Here is a 14,546-nt window from a genome sequence, read left to right as displayed (position 1 = left end):
GGCGCGTGCGCACATCTTGGGGCTCCGCGCGGTCCTTCCAGAGCTGCTTCCCTTGCGCCAAAGGAACGGGACCTGGGGGGATGAGTGCGCATGCGTGTTGCCTGGGGAGGCTGTCTGGCGTCCTGTGTAAATAAATACGAAGCGGGAGCCGGCTGCTCGGGCGGGGGGTGCGCAGGAGGGGGCAACATGCGAGCTGCGCTGACCTGGAGGGATAAGGCCGAGCAGTGGTAAGAGCGGGTTCCCCCTGAGAAACCGGCGAGGGCGGAGGGGGGCAGCAAAAGGGTCGCGGGGCAGATGGGGGCGCGCCACCTTAGTCTGCCATTCCATACAGCATCACTTCTGTTCTGTTAATAATAATTATTATTAATGATACTTTATGTTTATCCCACTCTTCTACCAAATGTACCTGGAGGGGCAGACAGCATAACCATGAAATGATGTTTGGGACTTCAGCTCCCATTAAGCCCCAGCCAGGATGGCCAATGGTCGGGACTGTTAGGAGCTGTAGTCCAAAACATCTGGAGGACACCCGGCTGGAGAAGGCAGTGGTAGAATTATAATAAATACAATTATAATAAAATACAACTTTAATAATTCTGAAGGCAATGTTTATTTGTAGTTTTTTAGACCAACTTTCTGTAAAAAAAAAAAAATGTATGCCAAAGTGGTGGACTTGTTGTTTTTATTGTTATCAAAACAATAAAAACAGCACCAATATAAACATTAAAATAACATCAATGCAAAGACTAACACAATTAAAAGTCAAGTTACAGTGATGTGTCTTGACACCTTTTCAAGACCTGTAGAGAGAGTGGGGCTGTTTGTAGCTCTGAGGAAAGTGTGTTTTACATTTTGGGAGCAACATAGGAGAAACCCTCCCAAATCTTGGCCAAAAGCCTGGTTGAACTGAGTCCATATAATCAGTATCATCCAGATATGCCTGAGTTACAAGGCCACCACCTTCTCAATCCCCTTGGCCAGAAATGGTACATTTGAAAATGGTCTTAACTCTAGTGGGTTAAAGGTTTCTTTAATAAAAGGCCTTCTGCCTCCTTTAAGCAAGAAGGAACAACCCCCTTCCACAAAGAGGTATTAATCACCATTGCAACCGAAACTCCCCACGACCTGAGTTTGATCCCAGTGGAAGCCGGGTCTCAGGTAGCTGACTCAGGTCGACTCAGCCTTCCATCCTTCTGAGGTCAGTAAAATGAGTACCCAGCTTGCTGGGCGAAAGGTAGTCATGACTGGGGAAGGCAATGGCAAACCACCCCGCTATAGTCTGCCATGAAAACGCCAGCACAAGCGGCGTCCCTCTAGGGGTCAATAATGACCCGGTGCTTGCACAGGAGGAACCTTTCCTTTTCCTAACCATAGCAACAGTCCGGCCTTGGCTGATTTAATCAGACAGGAGGGACATGGTTGAATAAACAGATTGAGTAGCCCTCACCACTACAGGCACCCAGTCCACATCCTTGAGTTCTACAGGCTGAAAGGAATCGAACACATCTGGAACAGCACTTGACAAAGTCTCATCAACTTGCCCTGCTCCAATAGTGGATTCCAAATCAAGGCAGATCTTTGTGACTTTATTCACAAAGAATGAAACAAATTGGTCACAGCAAACCACTGGTTGCTCTGACTCTCGCCTCCAAGATGCTGGCAAAGGAGGCCCTGCACAGTAAAGCGTCACTGACTTATTTTATGTAGATGCCTAGGTGGCAGAGGAATAAATTATCTTCGCCCTCACTGCTGAGAAGTAGGTCTCTAATTTAACTCTAGCCTTTGATCTGATTCATCCTGCGTTTTTCTCCATTGGTGCTCTAGTCTTCTCTTCTAGTGTTATTGCCCTCAGCTGTCTGTTAAGAAGTGGATCTGGCTGTATCAGTGGGGAGAGGCTGCTTAGGAACAGTGGTGCCAACGACCCAAGCAATTTCCATATTCCACAGATCAGCCAGGGGTTTCACAATACCACGAACCAACTACACAGAAAATTCTCCAAGTTTATTCAGGAAACCATTCAGATCCATCAAGTGCCTAGGCCAGACTATTTTAATATGTCCATTACCCTCTCAGATGTCCATGCTGGCTGCCAGTCCAAAACTAACCAAAAAGTGAAATGTCCATGAGAACCATCTTCAGATCACCCCATCTGCCCAAAGAGAATACCAGATCAGGTGGGGGGCCTGCAATGCTAAGGAAATGACAGCAGTCGGACTAAACTTAATGTATAAACTGACAGCATTACACACCAAAAGGCTCTCAAAACAACAGTGTCTTCAGGTTCTGGTGGAAATGACCCAAAGAAGAACCCTGATGAATTTCAGTCAGGAGAACATGCCAGAGTATTACCTATACTTGTTTACAAAAAACATTTGAGGATAAGCTTCTTGACAAATTGACTCACAGTTTAAGGATGGGACTAAAGAAGAGGGAAAGGGCAAAAAGAGATAAGGACTACATCGGCTGAAACTGTTCATCTCTACAGGGATGCGGAACCTCAGGCCTGGGGGCCAAATGCAACCTGCCTGGAGTGCCAGTCTGGCCTTTCTGGGTTCCCCAGTTAGCCTTGTCCCTTACCCCCAGCCACCAATAATTTAGTGGTTTCTTGGCTTTTGCATGTCCATTCCCCCCACCCCACCCCCCGCACATTCTAAAGGCTGTATTGCCTCTCCTAAGGTATGCTCACAGATTGCCAGCAAAGTCCTTTTCTGCTCCCTGGACTCATAAGCCAATTCACAAGTAACTTTCCCTAGTGTTTCTTCAGCATATTTATTTTAACAATAATTGTATATTGCTTTTCAACCATAATGGTTCCCAAAGGGGCTCACAATAGTAAAAAGACATCGACAGGGATATGATATTGCCTTCTTTAAATTAATCTAACTTCAGAATATTAGTTGCTGTCAATGTTATGAATTGTGGGATAGAGGAGATATACAAATGACAGTTCTGCATATGAGTACTACTTCTGAACAGACAAATGAACATTTTATTAAAACCTATAGGGTGGTGAGCCTATATTCAGAAGTCTTATTATGGAAATACCACATGGAAAAATATTGCCGATAAGAGATAATTTGGCTTCCCTATTAACACCTTCCTTTATTTTCACAGTATCTATGACCTTGCATTTAAGCCTGATGGAACTCAACTGATAATTGCTTCTGGAAACAGATTACTGGTATGTTTTGTTTTTTAAAGCTGGGTTGTTAATTGGCCTCTTCATACTTATGATAAAGTACCCTATCAAATGAATTACATTCCTCCTTTTGTTTATTGAAACAGATTTTTAAAATTGTATTAAAGCTTATAACTGTGATATATTTTGGCTATGTTAAAAACCAGTTGGTTTATTAATGTCTTTAAACAGCCTACTCTTGTGCAGCTTATCTTTGTTTTAATAAGTAAACTTTAACTTTCAGTTGAGCAGTGTTGACTTTGTGCACCTGAAGACTTATACTCTCCTTTTTATTTTGTCTCTACAGGTGTATGACACTTCTGATGGAACATTAATCCAGCCTTTGAAAGCACATAAGGAGACAGTATACTGTGTAGCTTATGCAAAAGATGGTAATTTGAACCTTCTGAATTTCTTCAGCTCATTGATCATGTTGGCATATTTCATAGAAACTTGAGTACCAAAAGTACTTTTATTTGGTTTGATAGCCAGTCTGTTCTTCATAAATATCTTTAACTTTCCTGTTGATAGAAAAATTGGCTGTATTTTTGACTGTATAGTAAAGAATGTCCTTCAATTTCTGTGTGCTTTAGATTAGCAGTTGCAGTCAAACTGTTTCATAACTTATGCTGGCTTCTGCAAAATTTCCTAGGGAAGCGCTTTGCCTCAGGAGCTGCAGACAAAACTGTGATCATCTGGACTTCAAAGTTAGAAGGTATCCTGAAGTATACGTAAGTGATTCATGATTTTGCATATCTTCATTTTTTAATTTAAATTTTGTGTATGGACTCCAGCAATTACTATTAAGAATAAATAGAAAGAATATGAGCCCAGATCGGAAGATGAGCCTACAGAGAGAGAGGACATTAGAAAGATGTAAGAGTCAGAATATGGCATCCAAAAGTGAGAAGAGAAATTAGAGCCGAGAAGGGAATGATGGAGCCAATAGAGGGGAGTATCCTCGTTACATAAACATCTTGAAAGGGTGTGCATTTGAAAGTGCATTTCATGCGCTTCTGAATCCTCTATTACATAGATATCATGGACCTGATATTATGCCCCACATCTTTTCGTCAGGCCACACCATAGAAGAGGATCAGCCCAGCCTTGACACTGCAAATTCTATACAATCAGCATTCTGTTATACAGGAAGATGGGGGTGGGGGGCAGCTGTTTCTTGAAGATAATCTTCTGATGTTCTTCCACTTCAGCACTAAAAGGGTAAAAGGACAAAGTCTTGGGCTTGGTAGGTCCTAAGTAAAGCAATGATGTGTATTAAGAATTTGTGAGAGGCTGCAAGATTACATGGGGAGAACTTTCTTTGTTCAATTTTTTATTGTGAATTTTAACTAAACAAAACAGAAAACATAACAAAACCTAAAAAATAAAAACAAAAACAAAAATATAACAACATATTCTAAAGTTCTCAGTTTCAAATATTACAATATTCTAGAAAGGAAAAAAAGGAAAAAATAGGTTATACATAAACTGTAGTAAAAGCACACCAGATATCCACATATAAGTCCATTTGCAAGTTATGCCTATATACCACTCTTTCAAATGTTGCTAGCGTTAAGTCTTCAGTCCATTGCATTATAGGCGGTGAGCTTTTATCCTTCCAGTATCATAGTATCAGTCTTTCAGCAACCAAAAAGGCCCAAAAAATCCATTTACACTGACCATGTGTTACATTCCAAGAAGCAGGTAAGTAATTTAAAGGACATTTACATCAGTAAATATTAAAGAGCTTTCCAATACAAAATTTACCAATACAATAACTTCCAAATGGTGGCAACCATTGGGCATTTCCAAAACATATGAATAAGAGAAGCATTGACTGCATTACACCTCCAGCAATTAGCCGAATTTGACAAGCCTTTATTAAAAAAACGTTGTGGCATCCTGTAGACCTGAAACAAAAGTTTTTGCTGGATAAAGCATAACCGAAGATCCGTCGAAATGTCCGATACAGACGCCAAGACCAGTGTCCATTGATTAAACAAAATAGGATGTTCCAGTTCCGTGTTCCATTCCTGCAGTAAACCACTTGTATCATATTTATTCATTAATAATAAATATTTATAAACATGAATCATAGGTCGATATATCTGATCCGCTTCGATGAGTATTTCCAGTAGCGAAGGAGACTCTGAAGCAGTAAAAGCAGCAGGACCGAATCTAGATTCCAACAAATGTTTCAATTGCAAGTACTGCCATTCCGCTGTAGCAGGCAAATCAAATTGATCTTGCAAAGTTGAAAATAACAAAAACTCATAATCAACCCCCACTAATTGATCCAGGGTAAAGATCATTTTATCTATCCAGGTCTACCATAAAAACATTTTCTTGCCAATTCGTAAATCTGGATTTCCCCACAAAGTCAATTTTGCATGGGAAAATGGATCAAACTGTAATTGACATGACATTGTATGCCACACTTTTCTAACTGCCAAAATTGTGAGAAGAGCTCTGTCTACCTTAATATGCCGAGAACCTAATGCCATCCATTTAAAGAGAGGCTCCAGACAAGATGATTACAACACTGAGCAAGGTGGAAAATCTACTCTGAGTGGAAAAGACCAAAATTTAGCACAGGTCAGCAAATAGGCCCGATGGTACATAGCTAGATACGGAAAACCGAACCCGCCTTCATTAATTGGAAGTTTCATCCTTTTCAAAGATATTCTTGATGGAAAGGAACCCCAAAATAATTTATGAAACAAAGCATTAAGTTTTTGGAAATATTTGCCAGGTATAAGTATGGAGAGGAGAACATGGTAGAGGGAGGTTCTAAAAAAGGACCAACATTTTGAAAGGTTTTATCTCAGAATTATTCCTTTAGGACACAGTCCTATGGGTTATACCCTCAATTGTAAGCCCCCAAATTTGGAGACTTGCGTTCATCCTATGCACGGTGGGAGGAGCCTGTGCCAACCGTGCCTCCTTGCAGGAAGCATTCCAGTGTTGGGACACCACAACTAAGAAGCCCCTTTCATGGGTCACCACCCATCCCACCTCTGAACTGGTGCGGGCCCAAAGAAGGACTGCCAAAGAAGATGTTAGTAACCACAAAGGTTCCTTTGGCAGGAGGAGTTGCTTAAGATACCCTGGTACTAAACCATTTAGGGCAGGAGTTGGGAACCTGTGGACCTCTAGATGTTGGACTACAACTCCTATCAGCCATGACCATTGGCTATGCTGGCTGGGCTGGGAGTTGGAGTCGAACAGCTTCTGGAGGGCTACATGTTCCCCACCCCTGGTTTAGGGTTTTAAAGGTTCCAGTCAGTACTTTAAATTGAGCCTTGAAAAATTGCTTGAACTGCAGTATGTAAGTTTTTAGGATGGAGTGTATGAACGGTGTTACACATTTGTCACAAGGAGATTCACGCGTAATTGAAGGTGAAGATGTAAGACAGGGGTGTTGAACCTCATGCCCATGAGCCAAATCTGATCTGCCTGGGGTCCTAATCTGGCCCTCTGGGGTTCCCAGGAGTCCATACCCCCTTCCCTCTGACTGCCAGTCGTTTGGTGGTTTGCTGGCTTTGGCATGTTCTTTTCCCCATTCTAAAAGGTTGAAATGCCTTTCCTAAGGCTTAGTTACTGGCAGTAAGAACTTTAAGCTAAAATATGCTCGTACGTTTGCTGGTTTTGGTCCTGACCCTTTTACCTTTGGCCCTGCCCACCACTGGAATGCAGCTCCTGAGAATTTCTCTGAAATTGAGTTCAGCCCTTGGGCTGAAAGAGGTTCTACACCAGTGTAAGAAGTATCTGTGGGTCTTGTCCCCATGCTTAAAGGCTTTCTATTTTCAAATGAATATATTGCATCTGAACTATTGTCAAAGCCATTTGGATTTGGTTTGATTTGCTTTCAGCTCCAGATGGTGAGGCATTTCTTTAAATAATATCTAAACTTCTTTGTTAATTAAAGCTGCCACATTTCAGACTGTTTTCTTTCAGTGTTGTTTGTTACTTTGTTTTAGGCACAATGATTCCATACAATGTGTATCCTATAATCCTGTTACGCACCAACTAGCATCCTGCTCCTCCAGTGATTTTGGTATGTCTTCCACAGTTTTGACTTTTTAAGGCCAAATCCTATGGCCTTCCGTAGCAGGGAGGAAGAGATCAGATAGAGGTTCAGTGGTTGTTGCATTATGGGTGTAAGCTGTCCAAGAGTGAAATCCAAAATCCAGTGATGTATGAGCTAACATCCACTTACACAGTGGGATTTTCTCCTTCTCCACCTCCCCAAGTCTACTATGAATGGTCACCCCACTCTCTAGAACAGATTTTAAGTGTGTACAGGGGACTGCAGGAGGGAGGGAAAATTGTCCCCCTCCCTGTACTGCTGTCACAAAGAGGGCTAATTGGATACAACCTCAAGACAATACTGTATTAGGTACATAGGAAGCTGCCTTATAGTAGGTCAGATTATTTGTCCATCTGCCCCAGGAGGGATAGGCAACCTGGTGCCCTCCAGATATTTTGGACTACAATTTCCATAAGCCACAGCCAGCATGACCAATGGTCAGGGATAATGGGAGTTGTCCAAAACACCTGGATAAGACCACATTGCCTACCCCTTCAGCACTGTTTACTCTGACTGGCAATAGCTTTCCAGGCTCTCAGGCAAAGTCTGTCCATCACATCTCCTGCTACCTGGAATCTGTTTAACTGGAGAAGCTGAGGACTGAACCTGGGACCTTCTGCATGCAAAGCTTTTCCACTGATTTACGGTCCTCCCTGACCCTTGTTTGACTCTACTGCCAGATGATGAGTAGTGGCATTTGTGTAGAGCGATTATGTGGCACAGAGATGCGCAGAGGTAAGATGTGGGAATACAAAGGAGAGGGTCAGACTGGGGAAAACTTACCCATGAGGTGTAGATACTATGTTAATATTTAGGAGTTCTTTTGTGTCGTTTTTCAAAAACGCAAATGCTTCTTATGAAAAAATTAGTCTGCTCTCACTACTTTGTTGTTTTTGTTGTTGCTTTTAAGGTCTGTGGTCTCCTGAACAGAAGTCAGTCAATAAACATAAAGTTAGCAATAAGATCACCTGTTGTAGGTATGTAAATGTATTGTTCAAATATAATAATTTTGTTCTTGCAAATGAGACATATTTAAAAACATTTGAGTTGTTTTTTCACACAAAAGATTGATTTAAGTCAACGTACAACAGAGTTTAAAACAAAATCATAACAGTACAGGAACATGATCAGAACAATACAGCAATCGCACAATAATCTCTCTCATGAATTTGTAAAATGGATGTGATTTCCTAGATAAACAACAATGAAATTTAAGCATTAGCATTTTATAGAAGATGTATTGAAAATCACTGCAGTTGAAATAGAGATCTCCTTATGCCGCTACTCCATATGTTTAATTGTACAATCCATTGCCTTTGCAGCATTAGACTTATTTAAAAGATCTCCTCATCACAAATCTGCAGTTGAAGTGGGTGAATATTTGTCAGTTTGTCAGTAGAGTGAAGCAGTATAAAGAATATTCCCCCCTTGAGTCTTTTATACCTACCCCCCACCTCCCCAGTATATAATTTAATTTCTGTTGGCCTCATGGCTCTCTCTAGTGTTGAGATGGGTATTTTCAGCCAGCTGTATTATCCTTTCTTTTCAGTTGGACAAATGATGGACAGTACCTTGCTTTGGGAATGTTCAATGGTGTTGTCAGCATAAGAAATAAAAATGGTGAAGAGAAAGTCAAAATTGAACGACCAGGTGGATCTTTATCTCCAGTGTGGTCTATTTCGTGGAATCCATCAAGGTAAACTATATCACTTCTATGAAAAAACAGTCACAATTATATCCATTAATAGGCCTTCATGTTTTTATAATCTTTAGTAAGTGCTTCTGTACCCTGCTCTAGATTTTTGAGGCTGATATCAATGGGTTTGTGGTCATTTTTACAAATACGTTTAATTTATGGGAGCAAATACCATTACTTTAGATTTTACAGTAGTGTAAGAAACAGAAAATTAGGCCCATTTTTCTGCTATTCACATGTTGCATTTGTGCATATGTGTGAAAGGGAATCTTTCACATTGCTCCAAAGCTTGACACGAAATGTTCAAGGCAAGAGTTTTCTCTTCCCATTGCAAAATCAGCCAAGCATTAGAGGCGCTGCAGAAATATTTTTTTCATAATATTTTTATTTATACAAGCCTTTTTAAAACCACATTTGAGCCCTAACAAAGGCTCCCAAAGCAGTTTACAAAACAAAATAGAACAAAACAAATAACACAAATTTAAAGTAAGACCTTAAAATAAAAAAGAGCAAAGTTAAAACCTTCAATGATAAAACTGAAAAACCAAGCAGAGTAAGAATGTTTTCACTGCCTGCCTAAACGCTGCCAGGGATGGGCTTGTTTCACCTCCTTTGGGAGGGCATTCAATGACCAGGATGCTGTGATAGAAAAGGCCCTTCCCATATTACTGCAAACTGAACCCCTTGGTGGTGGGACATATAATAGGGCCTCCAAAAATGATCTCAACCTATGGGGAGTTTCATATATGAGGAGGTGGTCTTTCAGGTATCTTGGCTCTAAGCTGTTCAGGGCTTTATGGGTAAGGGTGAGTACCTTGGATGGGACCCAGAAACAAGTCAGAAGCCAGTGCAGTTGACATAGGACTGGTGTAATGTGGTCTACAAAGTATACACCAAAAAGCAGTCTGGCTGCCACATTCTGGACCAGCTGCAATTTATGAACACTTTTCAAGAGCAGCCCCACATAGAGCATGTTCCAGTCATCTAAGCAGGAAGTGACCAAAGCATGTATCGCTTTGGCTAGATGGTCTTTTTCCAGGAGAAGCTGGGCAAAAGCACTCCTGGCCACAGCAGCCACCTGAGCACCCAGGAGCAATGCTGGATCCAGAATTCCCAAGCTGCAAACCTGGCCCTTCAGAGGAAGTTCAACCCCATTCAGAATAGGCTGTACTCCCAGTCCTGGATTAGCTCATGTACAGACCAACACTATCTCTGTCTTGTCTGGATTGAGCTTCAACTTGTTGGCCTACATCCAGTCCATTGCTGCCTCCAGGCATCAGTTCAGTGCTTCCATAGCCTTCGTGGCATTAGTTGAAAAAGAGAGGTGGAGCTGGCTATTGTTAGTATATTGATGGGATCTAACCCCAAAACTCCAGATGACCTCTCCCAGGAACTTCATGTAGAATATAAGGAATGTAGAATTTTCAGAGGGGAAGCCATTTTTGTTACAGCAGAAAAAACCAAAGGTCTGGGGAATCTTAAAGGCTAACAAATTTAGGTCAGAATAAACGTGTTCATCTTTAAGGCTCCACAAGACTCTGCAGATATTAAAGAGCACTGTGGATAAAATAGAGCTCTGAGGCTCCCCATAAGATGAGGGCCAGGGCACTGAATAATAATCTCCCAGCACACCTGAGACAGTACAGCCAGATAGGGTTGGAACTACTGTAAAATGGTATACCAGGTAAACATCTCACAAGGTTACCGTGATCAATGGTATCAATGCTGCCCAACCAACAGGAGGGAATTATTCCCTCTGTCTTGTTTCTGGTGTAGGTTATCCACCAAGGCGACTAAGGCTGTTTAAGTCCCAAAACTGGGCCTGAACCCAGATTGGAAATTATTGCCAAAGCTCTATATAAACATCAGGTAAGTATGCCCTGCCAAGTTTGCAGATGACACCAAATTCTTTAGGGTGGTTAAAACAAAAAGGGATTGTGAGGAGCTCCAAAAGGATCTCTCCAAACTGGGAGAATGAGCATCTAAATGGCAAATGCGGTTCAGCGTAAGCAAGCGTAAAGTGATGCACGTTTGGGCAAAAAATCCCAATTTCAAGTATAGCCTGATAGAATCTGAGCTAACGGTGACTGACCAGGAAAGAGATCTTGGGGTTGTGGTGGACCGCTCAATGAAGTTGTCAGCCAGTGTGCGGCCGCTGTAAAAAAGGCAAACTCCATGTTAGGCATAATTAGAAAAGGAACTGAGAATCAAATTGCCAATATCATACTGCCCCTATACAAATCTATGGTTCAACCACACTTGGAATATTGTGTACGGTTCTGGTAGCCACACCTTAAAAAAGATATTGTCGAGCTGGAAAAAGTGCAGAAAATGGCAACTAAAATGATCAAGGAGCTGGAGCATCTCCCCTATGAGAGAAGGTTACAACAGCTGGGATTGTTTAGCTTGGAAAAAAGGAGGGTAAGGGGAGACATGATAGAGGTCTACAAAATTATGCATGGTGTGGAGAATGCGGATAGGGAGACATTTTTCTCCCTCTCTCAAATACTAGAACCCGGGGTCATCCTATGAAGCTGGTGGGAGATTCAGGACAAATAAAAGGAAGTACTTCTTCACACAGCGTACAGTTAAACTATGGAATTTGCTACCACAGGATGTAGTGATGGCCACCAATTTCGATGGCTTTGAAAGGGGATTGAACAAATTCCTGGAGGTAAAGGCTATCAATGGCTACTAGTCCCGATGGCTATGTGCTACCTCCAGTACCAGAGGCAGTGAGCCTGTGTACCTCAGTTGCTGGGGAACATGGGTGGGAGGGTGCTGTTGTGCTCATGCTGTGCTTGTGGGTTCCCAGTCAACAGCTGTTTGGCCACTGTGTGAACAGAATGCTGGACTAGATGCACCCTTGGTCTGATCCAGCATGGCTCTTCTTCTGTTCTTATGCCCTCTGTGTCTTATTTTGTGTCTTTTAAAAAGAGATTTGTTGCGTATGTGTTGTATGTATAGCCCGTTCTATCTCAAAAGCTAAGGGAGTTCAACTATACTAGATTAGAAAGCAGATGTAGACTACATCTCCCTTAAAACAGAAAATGTAAAAAAAACCATGACCCCTCTACCAGTGTAATTCAGCCCCCAAAAGCCAGTTCAGTGCTCTTAGAATGCCATGCTGAAACAACTTTGGAGCTTTAGTGAATCCCTGTGGGACAGGAGTTCATAGTTTATAGGGCAGCTTCCAAGAATGCCTATGCGTTTGCCTACCTGTCCTGACAGATAGTATTAACCTCACAGTATGCTCTTAGTTAATTTTAGAGATTGTAATAGAATACAGAGTAGAAGGATGTTTCTTGGGTATGTAAGAACTGAGAACCACTTCACATGGGATATTGCAGTAAATGCATGTTTGCCTTTGTTTGTACATGCAGCAGGGAGATCCTGCAAATTCTGGTTCCTTAGAACCTGTACCTGTATAATGGTCATACTACATACACATTTAATCAGTTTTATAGATTGAGGTGGGTAGCACATGTGCTTTTGCAGCCCCTGCTGCCCCCCAGAATGGTCCCTGCTTTTCCCCCCAAATATTTATATAGAATTTGATTTAATTTTTTACAAAAATGTGATGTCCCCAAATGTAATTTTTTAAACAAAAAATAAGTCATCTATAGTGGCTATAGAGTGCCAAAAGCATTGGAAGCTAGCTAAATTTAACCGTTGTAGCACTATGAAGTGGTTTACCCCCTTCTTTTTACTTTGGAGGGGCTGCCCCGTTGGCTGTGGCCCGGGGGGCGTGGTGTCTGCAGGGCCTCCCACAGTTGCCTATCCTTGTTATAGATACACTTAAACAGTTTATGGATACATGTAAAATATATATTACATTTCATACGGTTAGTCATTTCATTGCTTTGAAAGGATAGTATCTACCAAGAAACTGTCAAGTTTCATTTTTAATTTTCTCCAACTGTATCCCACGGAGAGCCATATTTTCCCAAGTGTGACAAAGGAGTTCGCACTGAAAAGGACTCCTTGTTCCATTTAGTAGTAAAATTTCAAAATCCATCTGGGAAAAGTTCTTTAATGTCAGGAAAGTTGATCTTGGATTAATTTATTTTGAAAATTGAGTTTTGTAGCAGTAGGTCATGTGAATGAACAATTGGTATTTACAGTCGATGGGAGAATCTCTGGACTACTAGAGACAGCGAAGAAGAGGAGGAGGCAGGTCACGCCTGTTTAGAGGACATACCAGTTCTGAAGTCCATCACATGCAGTAGTCAGGGTAGTGAGGCAGAGGAAGAAGAGCATGAGGAAGATGAGAGCCCTAGGAATGCCAGCTCGTGAGTGAAATATCAAGGAAATAAAAGTATACTCTCTTAGTCTTAACCAAAATTTGTATATTTAATTCCTGGCTTTCTGACATTTCATTATCAATTTATAATTTTTATTTCCTAATATGTAAGCAGTATTATGTGACTCCTTGAGGTTGAGAACAGTCTCACAACATTTGTCCATACTGACCCTCGCCAACAGGTTTTCCCTTATTTTATATTCTCATCTGGCTCTTAGGGTAGTGTTCCATATTTTTGTCTCAGCATAAGCTCTTGCAGTTTTCAACAGAGGTGAATTTTTCCCCAAACTCATGTGTTTGATACAGGTTCTCAGAGCTTGAAGGGAGTTGGTGTGGGACACGTTTGGGAAAATGTCCATGTTGGTGCAGCACAGGTTGGTTCTAGGGATCTGCAGGCCATCTGCTTCTGTTGTCTTGAGAAGCTTTCTGGAATTCAATAGAATTGTTGAATGTAAGGGTATACAGGCCAGCAGTGCTGCTAATTTCTTCTTCCTGATACTCAGACGCTGACAACTTTTTGTCTTGAATAGATTGAACTGACTTATATTTCATGAAATCCAATTAAAGGGAAGTTAGGGTTAATGGCCAAACAAAGAAAATTCAATTTAGGGAGCAATCCTATGGCTGCTAGTCAGCGGCTAGATGACCATAGGATACGTCGGTTTTCGGGAACCGACCTTGGAGCCCATGCTCCGAGGTCAGTTCCATGAGAGCCAACCTTCCCCCCTTCCACGCTGCCTCGCAGGCAGCTCAGAACGGCCCCGCGCTTGGAAGAGGAGCGCAGAGTGGTGAAAATGGGGCATTCCTGGGGGTGTTCCAGGACAGGGAAGGCGGAAATGTTGGTATGACACATCCTATGTGTCATCTGACAGCTGCTTCTCCTGCTCTGCCTTCCTGCAGCTAGACAGCCAAAATCAGCTGCCTAGCCACAAATGCAAGGCAGGAGAAGCATGGAGGGAACGATGCCCTCTGTGCTTCTCCTGCCCTGCATTGGATAGGCAGTCACCTCCAAGTTCGGAGGCGGCCACCTATCCTGATAAGATTGTGCCCTCCATGGATTAACTTAAACAGCAGAGTTTTACAAGGGATCACTCTGAAGAAAAACTTGGCAGCCTTCTGAAGACGGTAGGATAGGAGGTATATTTAAGTTTTGGAGGTGTATTTGTGGGTTGTGAAGTTATCTGCAGCTATGTGACAAAAAGTATATATTTGGAAGGGCTGAATATTGAGGGTCATGGAAGTGTTTCATGCAAGGGAACAGGAAAAGCAGAAATGGAGA

At 41.9% G+C, this 14,546-nt stretch overlaps 1 protein-coding gene across 4 annotated transcripts in view; it reads left to right on the top strand.

Annotated features, from left to right (window-relative positions):
* Positions 1-96: 96 nt before the first annotated feature.
* Positions 97-14,546, top strand: part of IFT122 (intraflagellar transport 122) — a 91,325-nt gene continuing 76,875 nt past the window's right edge. Inside the window, exons 1-8 of one of the 4 annotated variants that reach the window (XM_084840244.1) lie at positions 97-227; positions 3,115-3,181; positions 3,486-3,570; positions 3,831-3,909; positions 7,159-7,235; positions 8,179-8,245; positions 8,818-8,964; positions 13,574-13,641. In XM_084840244.1, the coding sequence (XP_084696370.1) occupies positions 13,619-13,641 (23 nt within the window). In that variant the 5' untranslated portion in view covers positions 97-227; positions 3,115-3,181; positions 3,486-3,570; ... (3 more) ...; positions 8,818-8,964; positions 13,574-13,618. Of the gene's footprint in view, positions 228-3,114; positions 3,182-3,485; positions 3,571-3,830; positions 3,910-7,158; positions 7,236-8,178; positions 8,246-8,817; positions 8,965-10,814; positions 10,834-13,088; positions 13,257-13,573; positions 13,642-14,546 lie in introns of those variants that run through there. The other 3 variants (XM_084840242.1, XM_084840243.1, XM_084840245.1) reach the window with 3 other exon arrangements.

Source organism: Heloderma suspectum, chromosome 2 (assembly GCF_057233095.1).
Source record: "Heloderma suspectum isolate Gila_16-S chromosome 2, 16-S_ref, whole genome shotgun sequence".
NCBI lineage: Eukaryota > Metazoa > Chordata > Lepidosauria > Squamata > Helodermatidae > Heloderma > Heloderma suspectum.
Note: the sequence above shows the minus strand (reverse complement) of the source record. Positions and strands in the feature narration are given on the sequence as shown.